The sequence below is a fragment of the Choloepus didactylus genome, chromosome 5, assembly GCF_015220235.1.
Source record: "Choloepus didactylus isolate mChoDid1 chromosome 5, mChoDid1.pri, whole genome shotgun sequence".
Lineage (NCBI taxonomy): Eukaryota > Metazoa > Chordata > Mammalia > Pilosa > Megalonychidae > Choloepus > Choloepus didactylus.
Window position 1 is genome coordinate 53,318,905 of NC_051311.1, and position 17,516 is coordinate 53,336,420.

Here is a 17,516-nt window from a genome sequence, read left to right on the forward strand (position 1 = left end):
ATCTTTCATCCTTTCATTTCCCAAAATTTATTAAGCATCTACTGTTTGCCAAACACTAAGTTAGGTGCTAGACAGTCACTGTTTTCTTGGAACTTAGAATTTAGTATTATGAAAACATTAAATAATCACACTAAAGCATAATTGCCAACCAGATAAATGATGGGAACATGGTTTTGGGAAAAAATGTAATAAATTAACTTGATTTAGATTTTGGGGTCAATGATGTCTTCTCTGAGGAAGTATTGCTTGATCTGATGTCCAAAAGATGAATAGGAATTAACCATATTTTAGTTTCCTAGCTGCTAGAACAAATACCATGCAATGGGTTGACTTAACAGAAGGAATTCATTGTCTCATGGCTTCACAGGGTAGAAGGCTTGCTTCCCCCGAGGGTAGGTATCTTCTGGCTAGCCAGTAATCTTTGGGGTTCCTTGGCTTTTCATCACATGGCAATGCTTTTCCTTTCTCTTCCAGCGTCTGCCTGTTCCCTGTGGCTCCTCTTTCTTTGTCCAGTTTCCTTTGCTTATAAGGACTTCAGCCATATTGGAATTATGGCCCACCCTCATTCAGTTTGGGTACACCTTAACTAATAACATCTTCAAAGGTCCTACTTAGAAGTGGGTTTATACCAGGATCAGGGGTTGGGACATGAACATTCCTCTTGTGGGGGACATGATTCAATTCCCTAAAACCACATTGAGTCAAAGTGGAGAGGGGTGAGTATTTTGGATGTAGGAAGCAGAATATGCCCTGTACTGTCTTTGATAAGGGGGCGTTTGAACAGAGACCTGAAAGAAAGGATGAATACACGATGGAGTCTTATGGTATAAGCAATTTTTCAAGCAAAGGGAACAGCAAATTCAGTGAACCTCTGGTAGGAGTTTCCCTAGCTTACTTGATAAGTAACAAGGAGACCAGTATGATTGCGATTCAGTGACTGAGAGGGACTGTGACAGACAATGAGGTAAAGGAGATAGGAAGTGATGTTGGAGAGAGATAGGACATGATGTCAGAGAGGTTCCCAGAGACCAGATAAGTCAGGACTTTGGACTACTCTAAGAATGACGGACAGCCATTGAAGGGTTTGGGGCAGACGAGTGACTTGACTGGATGTACATTTTAAAGCAATTGCTTTGGTTGCTCTGTGGAGAATAGACCATGCAGAGGCAAGAGTGGAGCAGGGATACCAGTCTGGAGGCCATTGTGAAATTCCAAGCCAGAGATGATGGAGGATCAGGTGGTAACAATGGAGGTGGTGAGAAGTGACTGGTTGTGGTATACATTTTGAAACTAGAGTATACAATTAGCTGATGGACAGATATAAGAGAGGGATCAAGAATGATTTCAAAGCTTTTGGCTTTTGCAGCTGTAAGAATGGAAATGCCATTTACTGAAAATTTGGGGAGGAGACAAGGGTAAGAGCAGATTTAGGGAGGAAATTAGAAGTTCTGTTTTAAAATGCTGATTATATTTTCAAGTAGAGGGGTTGAGAGGGCATTTTCTTATGAATCTGAAATTCAGGGAGGAGGACCAGACTGTGTGTATAATTTGGGAGTCAACAATGAATAGATGAGATTGAAACTGAATGTAGTAATTTAAGGACTGAATATAGATAGAAAAGAGAAAAGATCTGAATATTGAGCTGTGAAACACTCCAAAATTTAGAGTTTATGAATATAGGAAAGATCTGGCAAAGGAGACTGGGAAGGAGAGGTCATTGAGTTACCAGAAAAATAGAATACAGCATTTCTGGGGCCAGAGAAGAAAGTGTCCCTAGAAAGGAGTGATCAACTGTTCACAAATATGAAGCTGTTGACAAATATGAAGACTGAGAATTGAACATTAGACTTAGTAATGTGAAGTCATTGATGAACTAGACAAGAGTGGTTATAGTGGACTGCGAAGTAAGAATGCCTGATGGAATTGGGTTCAAGAAATAATGGAGTAGAGAGGAAGTAGAGGCAGCAAATAAAGAAAACTTTTTGCTGAACTTTTCCAGTAAAGGGAAGTAATAGGCAGAAAGGAGCTGGAAGGGGATGTATGGGTCAAGAAATGAAAGTATGATTTAGAGCTTCAGCCACAGACAGAGTCTACAATCTATTATCCAGTAAACTTGAAGAGGTAGGATAGGATCTACTGGATTATTGGGTCTCAGACTCTCTTGCAGTATTAGAGGTGCCTGAGAAATGTTAAAAAATCCTGATGCCCAAGTTTCACCTCAGATCAATTAAAAGAATCTATGGGGATGGTAACTGGGTATTTTTAAAAAACTCACCAGGTCATTCCAATGTACAGCTAAATTTGAGAATCAGTGTACTAGACCAACTGTGTCAGGATACAGCAAAGTCTCTATCTTTTGTATCTCCTCTTCCCTTCCAAAGGACAGTGTCTTCAAAGTCAGATCTCCAAGGAAGAGTGAGGTTAGCTAATCTTGACAGTTGTGCTGTGCCTGAACAGGGGCAAGATTTACTAGCAAGCCACTGAATGCTTGAAGCTGGTATGCAGTGTAGCAGGGGGCATACAGCCTCTGTCTCAGGATTAGGCCCACTAGCCCAGTGAGTTCTTGCTGTACTTGCAAGTCACTGATTTCCTGGGTCTTGCCTGTTCTTGCCTGCCTTACTTGACCTATCAGGACTTATTTCCTGGCCTGTTAAATTGGAATAATCAATGATTTTTGAACTTTTCCTGACTGCAACATATTATACCTCACTTTTCTAAAAATTGGCAGGATTTTTCTGTGGTTAGGTTTTCCTAGAATTTACTGCTTAAGTTACATGTTAGGTTCCATCTTTCTGGCAGATTTTACTCCGTGGATTACCACTGTATCCCAGTGCCTGGTACCAGGGGTGTGGAATAAATGCTTGTTAAATGAATTAAAGAATAGTCGGAGAATGAAAAGGAATTTTATTCTATAAAGGATTATATGTTAAAGATGGATACCCATTCTAAATAGGGCTGCAAGTTAAATAAATAAATAAATAAAATAATAAATGTACATACACACATATATTTATAAACTATTCTAAATTAGAATATTTCAGATTATGGGGATTGATTTCTTCAAGATTCCTTACAAAGTGTAGTGCCTTTTTAAAATTTGTATTTTAATATCGCCATCATCTACCACTATCTGAAAACTTTTAAGGTACAGACCTACAGCTATTCTTCTCTTTCCTCTATTGCTCCCCAACAAGGTTGACTATAAGGTAGATCCCTGTTTCCCATTGACTTGCATGAAAAGATTGAACATGACTTTCTTCAGAGAAAACTTACCAAAAGAGTAGAATAAGTTTTGGAAAAAAGGTGGCGAATCGCTGGTGTAGGGAGCGGGTCCCCCTCTGTGTTGCTTTCCTTCTGGGAATGGTTTTGAGGTGCTCTGAGATATGCGTGGCACTTCCCCACTTCGGGGTCTCCCATGCATTGTCCCTCCCTGATACCTCCACACCTGCATGCATAGGGAACTTCTCCTATCCCTTCATGTCACGCTTTTGCTGTTCTAGGACTTGGCATCACCTTTTTTGGCTTGCAAGACACCTTGATCACATGCCACAATACAGCATTTGATTATTCTTGCCTGAAAATAATTTGAGACTATAGACCCTGAAAGGAAAATGTGTTCTATTTGAATCTGAAGAGATATACTCATTTTAAACAATGGATGACACTTGGAAATTTTTCCCAACAAATGCCATTTGGAATATCTTACTACTTCTCTGTACTAAGCTTCTGAATCCAGAGGGGTAGCATTTGGAAAATTCTGGAATGGAGTATAATAAATGTGGTTCTCATAATCAGAGCAATTTTCCTGTAAGACCTGTAGTCATGATCTCATTTCTTTATGGTCCTAATACAATGCTTTTCCTACAAGTTCAGAGCCTTTAATTAGCGAATGAACAAAACATACAGTAAATATATAAATCCATCACATTTCTTAGGAAGTGTGCCTTAAGAAGTAATATAGAATACTATCCATCCTACTCGTAAAAAGAAAGTGTTAACCCCCAATGAGATACTTCACATTTCTGGGCAATAGGATTGTACTCTGCTTGCCATCAGAAGTGTGTGAATATTTTTAGAAGCAGTAAAATTATTCAAATTGAAAATTTTGTAATTAATTGAGGGAAGGCCTTGCTGAATTTATAAAATGTCTGAATTGGTAGAAATATATTACTTTTTAAGAACACAGTGACTTAAACTAAGTTTTAAGAAGTCTTTGCCCTTAGAAGCCTAGTTTACTTATTACTGGTAATAGGTAAATATGTTTTCAACAGTCTCTGTTAAAAGTACTTTAATACAAAAATTCCCTTTCTTAGATAATTTGCTACATAAAGGCAAATTTTAATAGAATGTCTGTCAACTGTCATGGAGTCTGCAGTGCAGGACTCAGATGAATAAAGCTTGTAATATTGACATTTAGATCTTTTTTCCCTCATTTGTTTAATGTATGTTTAAAAAATTACCACATCCATGGATAAAACATCTCTAAACCCAATGCCTAGTTCAGTTATAGCTCAAAGTTTTTACAAAAACCATTTTTTATTGCTAGAATTTGATAAGACCAACTCCAGCAGTATTTTAAGAAGTAAAATAACTGTTTGAACTTCTTGGGTTCATTAACTTTCTTGAATCCTAATCAAAATTTGAAATCTCTCCCCTTTATACCTGAAAAGAAAACTGAAGTAAGGTGGGTCTCTTCCTTCCAGGAGAACGCGGTGAACGGAGAACACCTCTGGTTGGAGACCAACGTCTCAGGAGACCTGTGCTACTTGGGAGAGGAGAACTGCCAAGTCAGATTTGCAGTGAGTGTGCCCCTCAGGCCTCTGGGCTCTGTCTTTTTCAGGGGGAGGCCTCTGAGACTGGGGCAGAGGGGCCACCAGGCCTGAATTTCCAAGAGGTTTGAAAGAGCCTGTCTTTTTGAAGTGATGTTTTCAAGGTTTTCATAAAGAGTTTGTCAGTTGAATTTGGTTTTCAGGGTGTCATTGATTTTAGGGTTTGATTATGCAGGGCAAATCTTGGTATACTGTGTTTCTTTATGATAATTCCCAGGGTAGGTTTTGGTTTGTGCATTGGGAGGTGGGAAAAGGGAAAGCTGGCTGGAAGGAGTGGCTGTGCAGGGGCCATGGAGAGGGAGTCTGTGTGTGGGAGACGGTCTTGGAGGGAGGGTGTCAGAGGTGGGTGAAAGTGGTAGTGGACAGAAACACCTCTGCTGGTGGTGGGTATATCTGTTTTGGAGGATAAAATTCTAGAAACTATACAAACAATAAGCAGCCAGGTTAATTGGAAAGTCCTTTGCTTTGCAGACTTCGATTTGTGTCCTTTTTAGAAAAATCTGTTTAAATGTTCTCATTCTCTTTTATGCTCTGTGAAAAGAGCTTGGTGGACAGGCAATAAGCCATAGAGGAGCTAAACCTTCAGCATTGAGAAAATGAACTTAAAAAAATTGTGTGTAGTTTAAAATTATTGATCCCAAAAGAAAATAATGGAAAACTTAAGAATAGTGAAGAAGAAAAAAAAGATGTGTTCCTTCTTATTTGGGAAAATAGGCATCGTGATTCACATTCCACATATTTTCCTTTTTTCCTTATGCTTGTTTATTTTGTGAAAGAAAGACTTGGGGCAAAATGTAGGGCCTTGAAATTGCAAATGAATATGTTTCCATTAGTAATTAATAAGGAAGAAATTGAGTTTTCTCCAAAACTTAGAGAAGATAGCCCTCAAGGACTTTTATCAGGCTGCCTGAAATCCCAAAGCTCTGGATCCAAGACCTTTTATGTTTCTTTGGACTGTTTTGACACTAAGTTTACAGATTTTCTTTGGAAAAATTCTGCAAGTCTTGAGGAAACCAGGTTGTGTTTGAGTGCAATTGAGAATTGTTAAAAGTCAGTGAAAGACCTTGCTGAAGACGCTGCTGTGGATTTGAATCTCGATGTCACCACTCCTTGTGTGACATTGATAGAGGAACTCATGACCTTTGGGCCTTGTCTACCTCTTAGGTAAAATAAAAGAGTAGGATTAAAGTATTTTTAGTTTTACTTCCAACTCAGATCTGCACCTAACTGTTTGCATTTAAAAACTGTTGTTGTTGATTCAATTGATTTAAATATCAGGATTTCAACTTTATGCATACGTATTTTCAATTAAAGTATAATTGCATTGACTTTGATTAAATTAACCAAATCCTTGAGAAACTCACCTGTTTGGACTAAAATGCTGTAAATAGTGAATTAACATTACTGTTTTAGTTAAATAAAAACTGAGCTTGGGATATCAAATAATATAAAATGGGAAAAATAAAAGCCAACCTTACTTGCACATGTACGTTTGACATTTGAACTCCTTCTGCTGACACTGCTGCCAATTTACGGGCTGTAATTTGTTATGGGGGTTTTGCCTTATCTCCAGATTGCTCTCTTTGTTCCTTTTGGGACAGCCACGTATTACCTCCCTTGGCAAATATATGAACAGGTACATACATCCTCATTAAACCTTGAATCAGTAAATAGTACTGCTTACTACTAACTGATTATTAATTGATCACTATTATCTAGGCCAGGAAAAAACAACAAAGAGAATAAAGAAAATTTTAGGTCAAATTAAGGAGAAAACAGAGTTGTGAAAATTTCCATTGTCTTTCTGAACTTCCACATAATTTCATCCCAGGTACTTTGCCCTATTAACTCATTTTACAAAGTATCTGGAAAATGAAGAATTCTCCTCCAAAACTGTTGATTAAAAGAAGGAATAAGTTACTGAAGAAGCTGATAACCTAACTGTGTTTCTTCATGCCAATCTCTGTAAGGCTCAGTTTCTTTATCTATAAACTAGGGGAAATGTTTTGAGTATTAGACAAGATAATGTACTGAAGACGTTTTCATGGCACAGTGACTGGTATAATGAATTAAAAGAAAAGAAAAACAGAAATGATAGTAGCTGACAATGACCAATATATATGTGAAAATATATGCAAAGGATGCAAATTAAAACAATATGAGAGGTCAACACTATGTGCCTATTAAATGATCAAAAATTTACAGAATGATAAGACTAACTGCTGCTTAGTTAAGGCCAAAATGGGTACTTCCATACTCACCTGTCAGCTCTATAAATTGATATACTTTAAAAAAATTAGCAATGGATAGTAAAAGCATTAAAAGCTTTCTCCTTTTCCCTGTCATTGGGCTTCACACTTGGGGAGGCACATTGTCAAGTAGGAGAGGACTCATAGGAGAGGGTCCAAACTGGTTCAGGGTATGGAACCTTGTTGTGGGAGGAATAGTTAACCTGGTTACAAAAAAGTATTAAAGAGGGAAAGGAGAGAGAACACTTGCTTTCCAATATTTGACGAGCTATCACAAAGAAAAGGGAAGTGACTTGTTCTCTGTTGTTCACGAAGGTAGAACTGGGTTATAGATATAGAATACAGAGTGAATTCAAACTCTGGTAAACATACAAATCACCTGGAAAACCAGTTAATGATTAGTTTCCCTCCTTGCCACAAATGCTAATTCAGTACACATAAGAGTTGGACTCAGGAACCTGTGATTTTAACAAACACCCCAAATAATTCTGGTGCAGATGGTCCACAAAACTAACTTTGAGAATTACTGTTCTATAAGAATGAACTTTAATAGTCTGAGATATCCAGCAAGCAAACAGGATGCCCAGAGAGATGGGCTCAATGGTCACGTTTATGAATGAGTTGCATGGCCATCCTTCAAGGAAGCTGTAGAAGTGGGATGCATGCCTACATTAGGTAAGAGGTTAGGCAAGAAAATCTCCAAATGAGCTTCCAACTTAAATGTCCTAGTTGTAGTTTTCTTGGCACTGAACAGCAATGTTGTAGGAAAAAGGCTTGGGTTAATTGAAGATGTATTATATTCTCATTTCTTAATTAACCACCTTTGAAGAAAACCTACCTGTTGGGACCATAACTAGGTACTACCTATGGGCTTCTAAACAAGTGCAGGTAGAGTGCTTGGGAGAGGAGCGAATCCATCACCAGAGACCTGTCTTTCACTCCCTACCCTGTTTTAGCAAAGCAAATGTCACGAGAAGAAGGGAGGAATCAGTGTGGGTTGAAGTAGACAGAGGCGGCTTCATGGGGATGGTTTTGAAAGATGGGAAAGATTTATGTAAGTGAGTTGGGAAAGGAGAGTGTTTCATGCAGGGAGAGAAAAATGAGCAAACTCAAAGGCAGAAACAAGCTTCGTACAAGGGAGGAGGCAATCGTGAGACATGCATGAGCACACCAAAAGGGCAAGTGTTAGGTAAGAATGGAAATAAAGATGGATGGTTTTTTTGTGCCAAAAGTTTGAGTGCATGTTATAAATGTCTGTGTACTTATGAAGCATGAGCATATAATAGATTGTCTAAACCAAGATAATTTGGAGGGTGAAAGTGGCTGTTATTAACAATGAAGCAGTGTCACTAGGAGTAAATCATGACTGCATCAGGAAAACTGAGATTGTCACCCTGACTTATGGGACATAGGCACTGTCAACTTAAAACCAAAGCAGTCCTAAAATCTACAACCTCCTGCTGCCATAAAGATTGACATTTGGGGGCTCATTTTGGATGGCTTTGAAAGCACACTAGGACTGTGGGGGAGGAGTTTGCTCCAAAACCTGGGGGCTGAAACCATTTTAAAGGATCACCTTTAAAATCCTTCTTGCTTCTATGTTTCTCTGGTGGTAGCACCTAATCCTGTAAAATGTCTGTGAGCAGATATTTAATGGGATTAAAGTTGTTTCCAAATCAGAGATAGTTCCCAAACATGGCCAGTTGTTTTTCTTGTCAGGAGAGGAGAAAAGGAACACAGGAGTAAAGAAATTGGAGAAGGATCCCTGCTTCTCAACCTAATTACAGGAAAAAAATCAAATTCCAACTAGGACCATCTTTGGTGATAGTTATTTTGATGTACCTTTCTTCATTCATTTATTCTACAAGTGTTTATGGGCTGAGTATATAGAACCAGGCAACTTCAGGCAGTTTTGAAAATGACAGCTAAAGATAAGAGAGAACCTCACAGCTTAGTGGGTACACTCTGATAGAAACCATTCTCATGCTTTGTTGCTACATACACCAAGGTATTCATCCAAATGTTTATACCCAAGGAAACTATGCTTCCACCTATATTCCACAGAACATAAACCGGTGCACACCTATTTTTACACTTGAAAGAAACTTGCCTACATCTATATGTAGATGTACAACAGTAGTCACATCTACCACGATGCCTGTAGACACAGATGGGTAACATGAGGAAGTAGGAAGGGAATGGATTTTGTGTCAGTCTGCTCTGGGTTTGAAGACCTGCTGCTCCATTTACTTATTGATTCAACTTTGTACATATTGTTTTACCTCTTCCTGCCTCTGTTTCCCAACTTAAAGAGTTGTTATTAACATCTGCTTCTGTGATTCTTATTTCTGGATGAGCATTATAGTCACTTATATAGCTTTATTCTTTCATTTTATTTTTTTTTCCCAACTTAAAGAGTTGTTATTAACATCTACTTCTGTGATTCTTATTTCTGGATGAGCATTATCGTCTCTTATATAGCTTTATTCTTTCATTTTATTTTTTAAAGTGCCTAACCTGTCTCTATAAAACCAGACATTTTGCTGGGTGGGACAAGGCATGAGTATGCTGAAAAAACTCTGCAGGTGATTCCATCTGCTGTCAGAGTTGAGAGCCGTTGATCTACTTCATAAAGTTGGTGTCAGGACCAAACGAGGGGACCTGGAGTCCAGACCTGGCATAGAGTTCTGTAATGTGAGTTCCTTAACTAGCCTTCTACCTCTTTCCACAATTACACAGGCTCATAGATGCACATGCAGTGGTCCATTTAAAATGGTCTTGAGTATTTAGGTTGAGAGGTATGTGGCTTGTTGGATAAGTGCACAGACAGGCAGGTAGGTGTCAGAAGCTGAGAACTGCAGGGGAGAGAGTAGGTAGATGGTTAGGTGAGTGAGAGCGTAGGTTGCGTAAGAGAAAAAGGGAACTGTCAGACTTCAGAATGCTGTTACCAGATATATTCTCTCTATTTTTAAATGTGCTTGTGTCACCTTCTTTTTGAAGGTAGACTAATGGGTACTGCTTCACTTTTGTTATTGTTTTGTTCATGTGTTTTGCTTAAATCTGTTCCTTGTGGGTAAGACTTGGCAAAAATGGCTAACCCCACCTGAACCATCTAACCTTAATTCTAAGATGCTTTCCAATATTGCTCCCAGTCATTGGTTCATTCATTTAACAATTATGGTTTTATTGAGTAAATGAATGAATTGCGTTAGGGAGACCATATGGTATGGGGGCAGGGGTAGGGGTGAGGAGCACAAATAGATCTGCGTCGATTCCTAGCTCTGCATCTCAGGTTTCTCAGGTTACTATCTACTTCTCAGAATTGGTAAAAGGATTAAACAAGTTAGCAAATGTTAATATACACTCTCCTGTCCTTGTAATATTTCAATTAATAAATTAACAAGCTAATTAGTAATTTGGTCGGACTTGGGTTTTAACAAGACCCTATATTTGGGATTATTCTTACACCTTCACCTAGTCATTTTGCTGCTGTGTGTAACCTCCATATTTACACTAGGACCTAATGATTGTGACAAATGGGAGTAATCCATCTGGGAAGCATCTCACAGGCCATGTGATCCTGTTGCTGGATCAGAAGACTCATCATTGTCTGTGTTAGGTATCACAGCATCTGCTCTCAAGGATGCTGCGCATGTCCTTGAGTTCTTGGGAGAAACTTGTAGGAACAGTAGGAGGGCTCTCTGCTCTTTCAAAATAAAATGACCCGAACCTGGTTACACACTATTTCATCTCTTGAAGAGCTAAGCACCAGAATGACATGTGCAAATACTGGTTTGTGGGCATCTGTGGGTTGTGGGTGAAAATATGAGAAAATCATTTCCCAGCATGCATTGCTGGGGGCTTTCTGACAATCTGTGTCTTCAGGTCTGGTAGGTACATTCCAAGGAGCAGCAACATTGGACTCAGGCCTCAGAATGTACCCAGATCTGCCTGCGTGTTGTTCCTGTTCTGCCAGCCCCAAATGCCAGTTGTCCAGCATGGCAGATTGATGATCCACACCCCCAGATGGCAGCTTGGCTGGGCTGGCTGTGGGCTGTCAGAGGGAACTGCATGCGTGGCAGTAAAGCCCAGAAGGCAGAGCCAGCTTTCTCAGTTATTTGGGTGCTAGCCTGAAGATGCCATCTCCAGGGAGCTGCCAAGGCCTCTCTCTGCTAGAGGCCTCTCCCACCATTATGATATTGAGGATCTAATGAATCAAGATGACTCAGGAAAATCATAGCCATCAATAAAAAGTAGCTTAAGAAAGGAATTTGCACAGACAGACTCTCTGCTACTGATTTTCAAGGATACAAGGATACGAGTGGAGGGAGGAGGTGGAGTGTTCCTGCAGATGGAAGTGATGTGTCTGACCAGATGGTTGGGCATTTAATGAGATCATCCAGGTGCAAACTTAAACCAGTGTTTGGCACATGGCAGACTGTCAGTAGAGTTTAGCCATTATTATTATTATTACAAGTATCATTATTGTTGCTGTTATAATTGTTATTATTTGGCACAGATTGCTGTCCATATATTTGAAGAGAGTTATAATATGGATCCTACCCACATTGCATAATAGAGATCGTGCTAGGACATGGATCCCAGGAATCTTTAGGATTCTGCCACTTCTAGATGATCCTGAACAATAGGACCATCATCCATTTGCACGGTCCGTTTTTTTTAAACAGTGTGCTAGAGAACAGTAAAGTCATTTAAAAACAACAATGGATATTATTCACTGAAAGGGCTTGTGATCAAGTAAGTTTAGAAAACACAGAATGTCTTTAAAATGCAAATATGCATTTTGAAGCTCTAGGAAAAGTTTAAGCTATGCAGGATTTCTACTTTTTTTCTGAGCAGGGGAGATTGTGGAACCCATTATTTTCTCAGCAGAGTTCCTATTGATATCTTGTGGGATCTCAGTATTAGTGGAAAACAATTTGAGAAATATTCACACATGCTTAGAAATTTTCTTAACACTCTTACTTGTCTCTGATCAATGACAACAACATTTGGGGTGACTGTAGGAGGCAACTTTACTTCCACTTAAAGGTAAAGGAAAGAAGACTCAGAGAGGCTTAATCACCATCCAAAGGCTTAATGACTGTTCTGCATCTTTGTCTAGTTCTGTTGTCTATGTACTAAACTTTCATTTTGTCAAATGTGTGTTTGTGTGTATAAACGCCTTATTTTATCCTTAGATTTTGAGCCTCTAAGAATAATTGTCATCTCTTCTGTGATGACAATTTTAGATGGAGGCTGCCTTTGTGTGTTTTGTGTGTGGGTGTGTGTTTGTGTGAAGCAGTTCTGTTATTTAATATTGGTACAAACCTGTTAATAATAAAAATAATTTGCATCTGATTCACCATAAGGTTTGCATATTACCAAAGCAATGTCCAGGTTTACAGAAATGTTTCCCCCTTTTTCAGCGTTCCCCAGTGCCAGGGATCCAGAACGGTATATTTTAGCCGGTAATCTTATTGTTCAGGTGCACCCAAGCTAAAGCATTATTTGCATTAGTAGTTACCCAAAACTTCTAACCCCAAAAGTTAACATTGTCTTGGTTTTTTAGGAATTTTTTGTTGTTTCCTTCATCATAGACCAGACAGACAAAGATTCCAGGACGTAATGCCTTAAAAATAAAAGGAAATGGAAAAGCCGGCTGTGATGTTCTTACTTTTGAAGAGGTATGGGCCATGATGCAGGGTTAGGGCTTTGGAGTCAGGTAACTTGGGTTTGAATCTAGACTCTGAGATTTTCTAGTTGTGTGGCAATTAGTCATTAAGTCTCTTTAAACCTCAGTTCCACATTTGTAAAATGTGAATAATACCTGCTTCTTTTTGCTGTTGCAGAAATTGAGTGAGATAATTCATATAAAGCTGTTAGCACTAGGGGAAATAATGAGTGCTCAGTAAACATCAGCCGCTATAATCATTCCTTCCTGAATGAAAGTGGTTCCAATGGATTGTCAGAGACTGAGCAAAAAAGGCAAGCCAGGGTACTAGAAGCGGAGAGTCTGATAATAGCCTGCTCTCTCTCTCTCTCTCACTGAAAAAGAGAGAGAAAACAGATCTCATGAGGTGAAACAATTATACCAGCATCAAGAACAGTGTCTGCACTGAGTAGGTATCATACATTTCACTGTATGAATAAGTTCAATGATCTTGTTGTTAAGAGACAGAGACAGACAGACACACGCGCACATATACACACACATAGATACCTGTCACCAGATCAACCTGGCGATTTAAATTTCATACTTATCATCCAGGACATTTGAATGCATGCTCTATTTTTAAGGCTCTTCGGAGAGAGATACAGCACTCTTTGCTAGCAGACAATTCAGGGGTTTTAAACCCTGTTTTGTCTGTGTCATGCCTACTGCAACCCATTTTATCCTCTTCTCATGGAAGACAAAGAACTGCTCTTTACCATTCTGGGCACAGACAGCCTTGATATGTTTTTAATTAGTCCATTTAACAGGACAGTAATAAGAATAGACTGTATAAAGCAATTGTGTCAAATATCATGTTTCTTATCTATTTTCATTAGTCTTGTTCCCCTAAGCCATTGTCTGCAAAGAAAATAAGTGGGAGACAGTGGGTTGTAATAGAAGGAGATGGGCTTAAGGTGAGAGAAACCTAGGTCCCACTCCTACCTAATCTATCTTGGGCAAGTTGCCTGATTTTGCAGGGTCTCAGTTCCCTTAGCTGTAAAGCAGGTGAATCGTGTCTACCCTGCATGGCTGAGGTGAGCTGTGTTTATAGTGTATATAATGTGTATGTCATACTGCTGGACTCCTGACAAGCGCTCTGTCTGTGGTAATGATGCCTCTTTGAAAGATGGTATGGAAAGGCATGAATATGTGAGTGAAAACAACAACTGAAACATTTGACCTTCCCGGGCTAACTTGGAATGTGGGAAGTGGAAATGAAAGGATAGCTAGTTTACCACAGCTTGATATGGCTTAAGTAGGTATAATATTCCATATGCAATGAAATGTTTCTAAATTATTGTTTAGAAATAGCAAGCTGTGAACTGAAAATGTCAATGCCATCAACTTCCGTGAAGTACACTGATAATGAGAACGTGTCAGGTTGTGTGATGCAAGTAGGATTGCTTACATAGTGCCATCACACCAGCTAAGATTAAAAGGCAAACATTGTTTTCTAGTTTAGAGTTAACCTCAAACCTCTGCTGTGCCTTTGATATACCAACTCAAAATTAGAGACAGATATTGAGACAGCATTGAGACACCATTTCCTGTTAACTTCCTTTCATTATGACTTTTGTAGAATTGTGTTTCCTCTTCTGCTGACCTTCTCTCCAGCCCATCCTCACTCATGCCTACCTGCATGATGTGTGCATATGCGTGTGTCTGTGTGTGTAGGCTCTAATTGTGTGGATTTCTATTTATTGGTCTCTGTGTACTTGTAACCATGCTTGTATACATTTTTTTGCATATGTATTAACACTTCAATTAACCTGTTCTAAGATAGATGGAAAATTTGATCTTCTGGTACAGATAAAAACTTTGAAGAGAGTGCAGCAGTCTAAGAGGGAGCAGCCACCAAAGCAGTTGGGAAAACCAGACGGAAAGCCTGCACGTGATATAAGTGAAAGAATTGAGTTTATTGGCTGGCTATGGTTGTATAAGCTAGGACCTCTGGGCACTGAAGCTGAGAAGGATAGAGGGAATAAAAAGAAAAAAAATTAAAAGAAATAAGAAAAAAGCAGGCAGAATTAAAAACAGAAACAAGAGAGGAGAATAACAGGGTATAAAGACAGTAATATAATTGTGAGCCAGGAATGGAAAATAGAATTATGGATTTTTCAAGATTTCTTTGAGTTCATTAGGCTGAAACTCCTTTTTAATGCCTCATGGCCATTACAGAGGAGGCAGAGAAAGCCTGAGCAGTGTAGCCCTCTAGGACCATTCTATGAAGGGGCTTGCTGTATGTTATGCAGCTCAGCAGTCCTTGAGAGCATCAGGACGTTGATATCATTCCTCTAAACTTGTCGCCGACCAAAGCAAATTTATCACGTCATTCATTATACTTTTTATAATAACAGCTACACACACACACACACACACACACACACACACACACACACATAATATACCCATAACTCTGCCTTTATTTTAGATAGATTTTCAAAAAATGGTAGTGGCATGCAGTAGTCACCCCAATTGGGGTCCAAGATATAGACTTCTCAGAAGATTGACATGGTAGTTTCTGTCACAGCCCATCAGAGAATCTTCATATCCCTATCATTTTCTTCTCATTAAAAACAAACAAAATGAAACATAGCGTAAGTCACTTTTAAATCACTCTTAAAGAGAGTGATTTGGTACAAATTTTAGTATATAAGTAAACAGCTGAGATACAGATATGGGCCTTTTTTCCCCCTTAAAATGAATCCTTCACTGTTCTCAGAGATTTTTGCAATCCTAATCTAATGCTCAAAGCACGATGGGATTGTCATTCTTTATAACTAGTCATAAACTTTAGGTTTAATGAACACTATTCCTAGAATTTGGTTACTACCTGTTAATTTTAAGGGTGTTTCAAGTTTGTTTCTCAGGTGAGCCCTGATTGGCTGTATAGTTCACATACAACATGTGCCTTTGAAGGTCTCATATTCAGCTCATAAAGTCCTTCCCCTTCCTTTGGTTTCCTGCTCTTTGTCTTCAGATGAAAGATATAATATATACTTGCAGTTAGAGAAATAGAAAAGTTTGTATTCATGTCCAAACAATGAAGAGAAAATACTTTTTTTTCTTTCTCTCCATGTGCCTCTAGGGAAGCTGTGGAGCAGACCTCTACTGCGAATTAACTCAGGTGGGGTCCTGCTTACCCTATAGATTTACATACATATCTGAGTTTACTCAAGCAGAGTTTCCCTAGAAACATAAACAGTTCATATGCAAATTGCTTCAGTAATGTGCTCCTTCGAACAGAACAAAGTACACTGTTTTGAGAGTGTATGAACTGAGTTTTATTGCGGTGCTTTAGAGGCAATCCAAATGGTGGCACAGTGTGAGATTGGAGTATGTGCAGTCAGTTGGGTATACGAAAGCAGCCGAGCTGACCATGGTGTAAGATTGAAGCCATCCTTCTCTATCAGTTATTCTACTGAGAGAGATGAGGCCAATGTGTGAGTAATTTGTATTAAATTTGGTGAAAACTTGCATGTGACTGGAAAGAGGGCTATATTCTATCAGTTAACTGCTCTTTGTACATCTCCCTTTCTTTACTGTTCCGTTTTTGTCACTCTAATTCAGGCCCTAATCATGTAATATGTGAATATCACTGTGGTCTCATCACTTATTCCCTTTTAGAAAAAATACAAATGTCTTAGCCATGACCTGCAAGAACCCATGTGATCTGGCCTCCACGACTTGTCTGACTCCCCCACCCCAGCAGCGCTGTCCCTCGAGCAGTTCTTCAAACACTCCAGATGCGTTTGGCCTCTGGTTTTACACTTCTTCCTTCCGCATGGAATGCTTCCCCTGGCATCTTCACTTCCCTTGTATGTTTCTCACAATTTACTTTCTCAGTGAGTCCTTTCCAGGCTACCTACCTGCAATCTCAACTTCCCCCTGCTCCTGATATTTCCTATTCCCCATCTCTCTTTAATTTTCTTTTAGCACTTATTTCTATCAATATATTTTATACTTTATTTATCTATCTTGTTTACTCTCTGTCTTCTCCATCAGAATGTAAGCTCCATTAGAGCAAGATTTTTTTTTCACGTTTTCTTCATTGCCATATCCCCAGGGCCTAGGACAGTGCCTGGTACTTAGAAGGTGCTTGATATTTATTGGTTGACTCAATTAATAAGTTACTCATCTCATTTTCTCTTATCTTCTTGCTTCTGCTTTCAGATATTGCCCCATATTGCCCCAGATTAAATTATTCTTGGTCAGATAAGTCTCAAAAACTCTACTGGTATCCCTTTGCCTGTTAAAGTAAAGTTTGTATTTCTCAGCCTATATTTAAAACCTTATCCCAGTCCACCTTTTGAGCCTAACTTGTATCACCCAACCAGGGACTTCTGTTTGGAAAGGCTGGCCTACTTGCTGGCCCTAATTGTTTTTTTTCTCGCCTGCAACTTTTACCCAAGTCAATATTTCACAGTTTAACAAGTCTGTTGATACAGGTGGCATCACAGGAACAGCAGTAATGCAAACTTCCTGCTCTTAGCTCTATCCATTTATGTAAGACTTCTGGCCTTCTGCAAAATAGCCTTCCTTTCAGGTATTCCTGGGAATCTCCAGAGGACATCTAGTTTGTGCACACTAAAACAATTGCTCAGCTACGATCACCATGAAGCTTCTACTCTATGTTTCTTCTTTTGTTTGTAGAAGTGTTTTGTTTCTAAAACTACTTCAGTGTGCCTTAATACTACTTCTTTTGGAATTGATGATCGTGAG

The 17,516-nt window shown here is 39.0% G+C and overlaps 1 protein-coding gene across 1 annotated transcript in view; it reads left to right on the plus strand.

Moving 5' to 3' along the window:
* The window catches only part of DGKI (diacylglycerol kinase iota), a 538,644-nt gene that overhangs the window by 183,488 nt on the left and 337,640 nt on the right, over positions 1-17,516 (plus strand). The window contains 1 exon segment of the mRNA XM_037836080.1: positions 4,704-4,799. Coding sequence (XP_037692008.1) covers positions 4,704-4,799 — 96 coding nt within the window.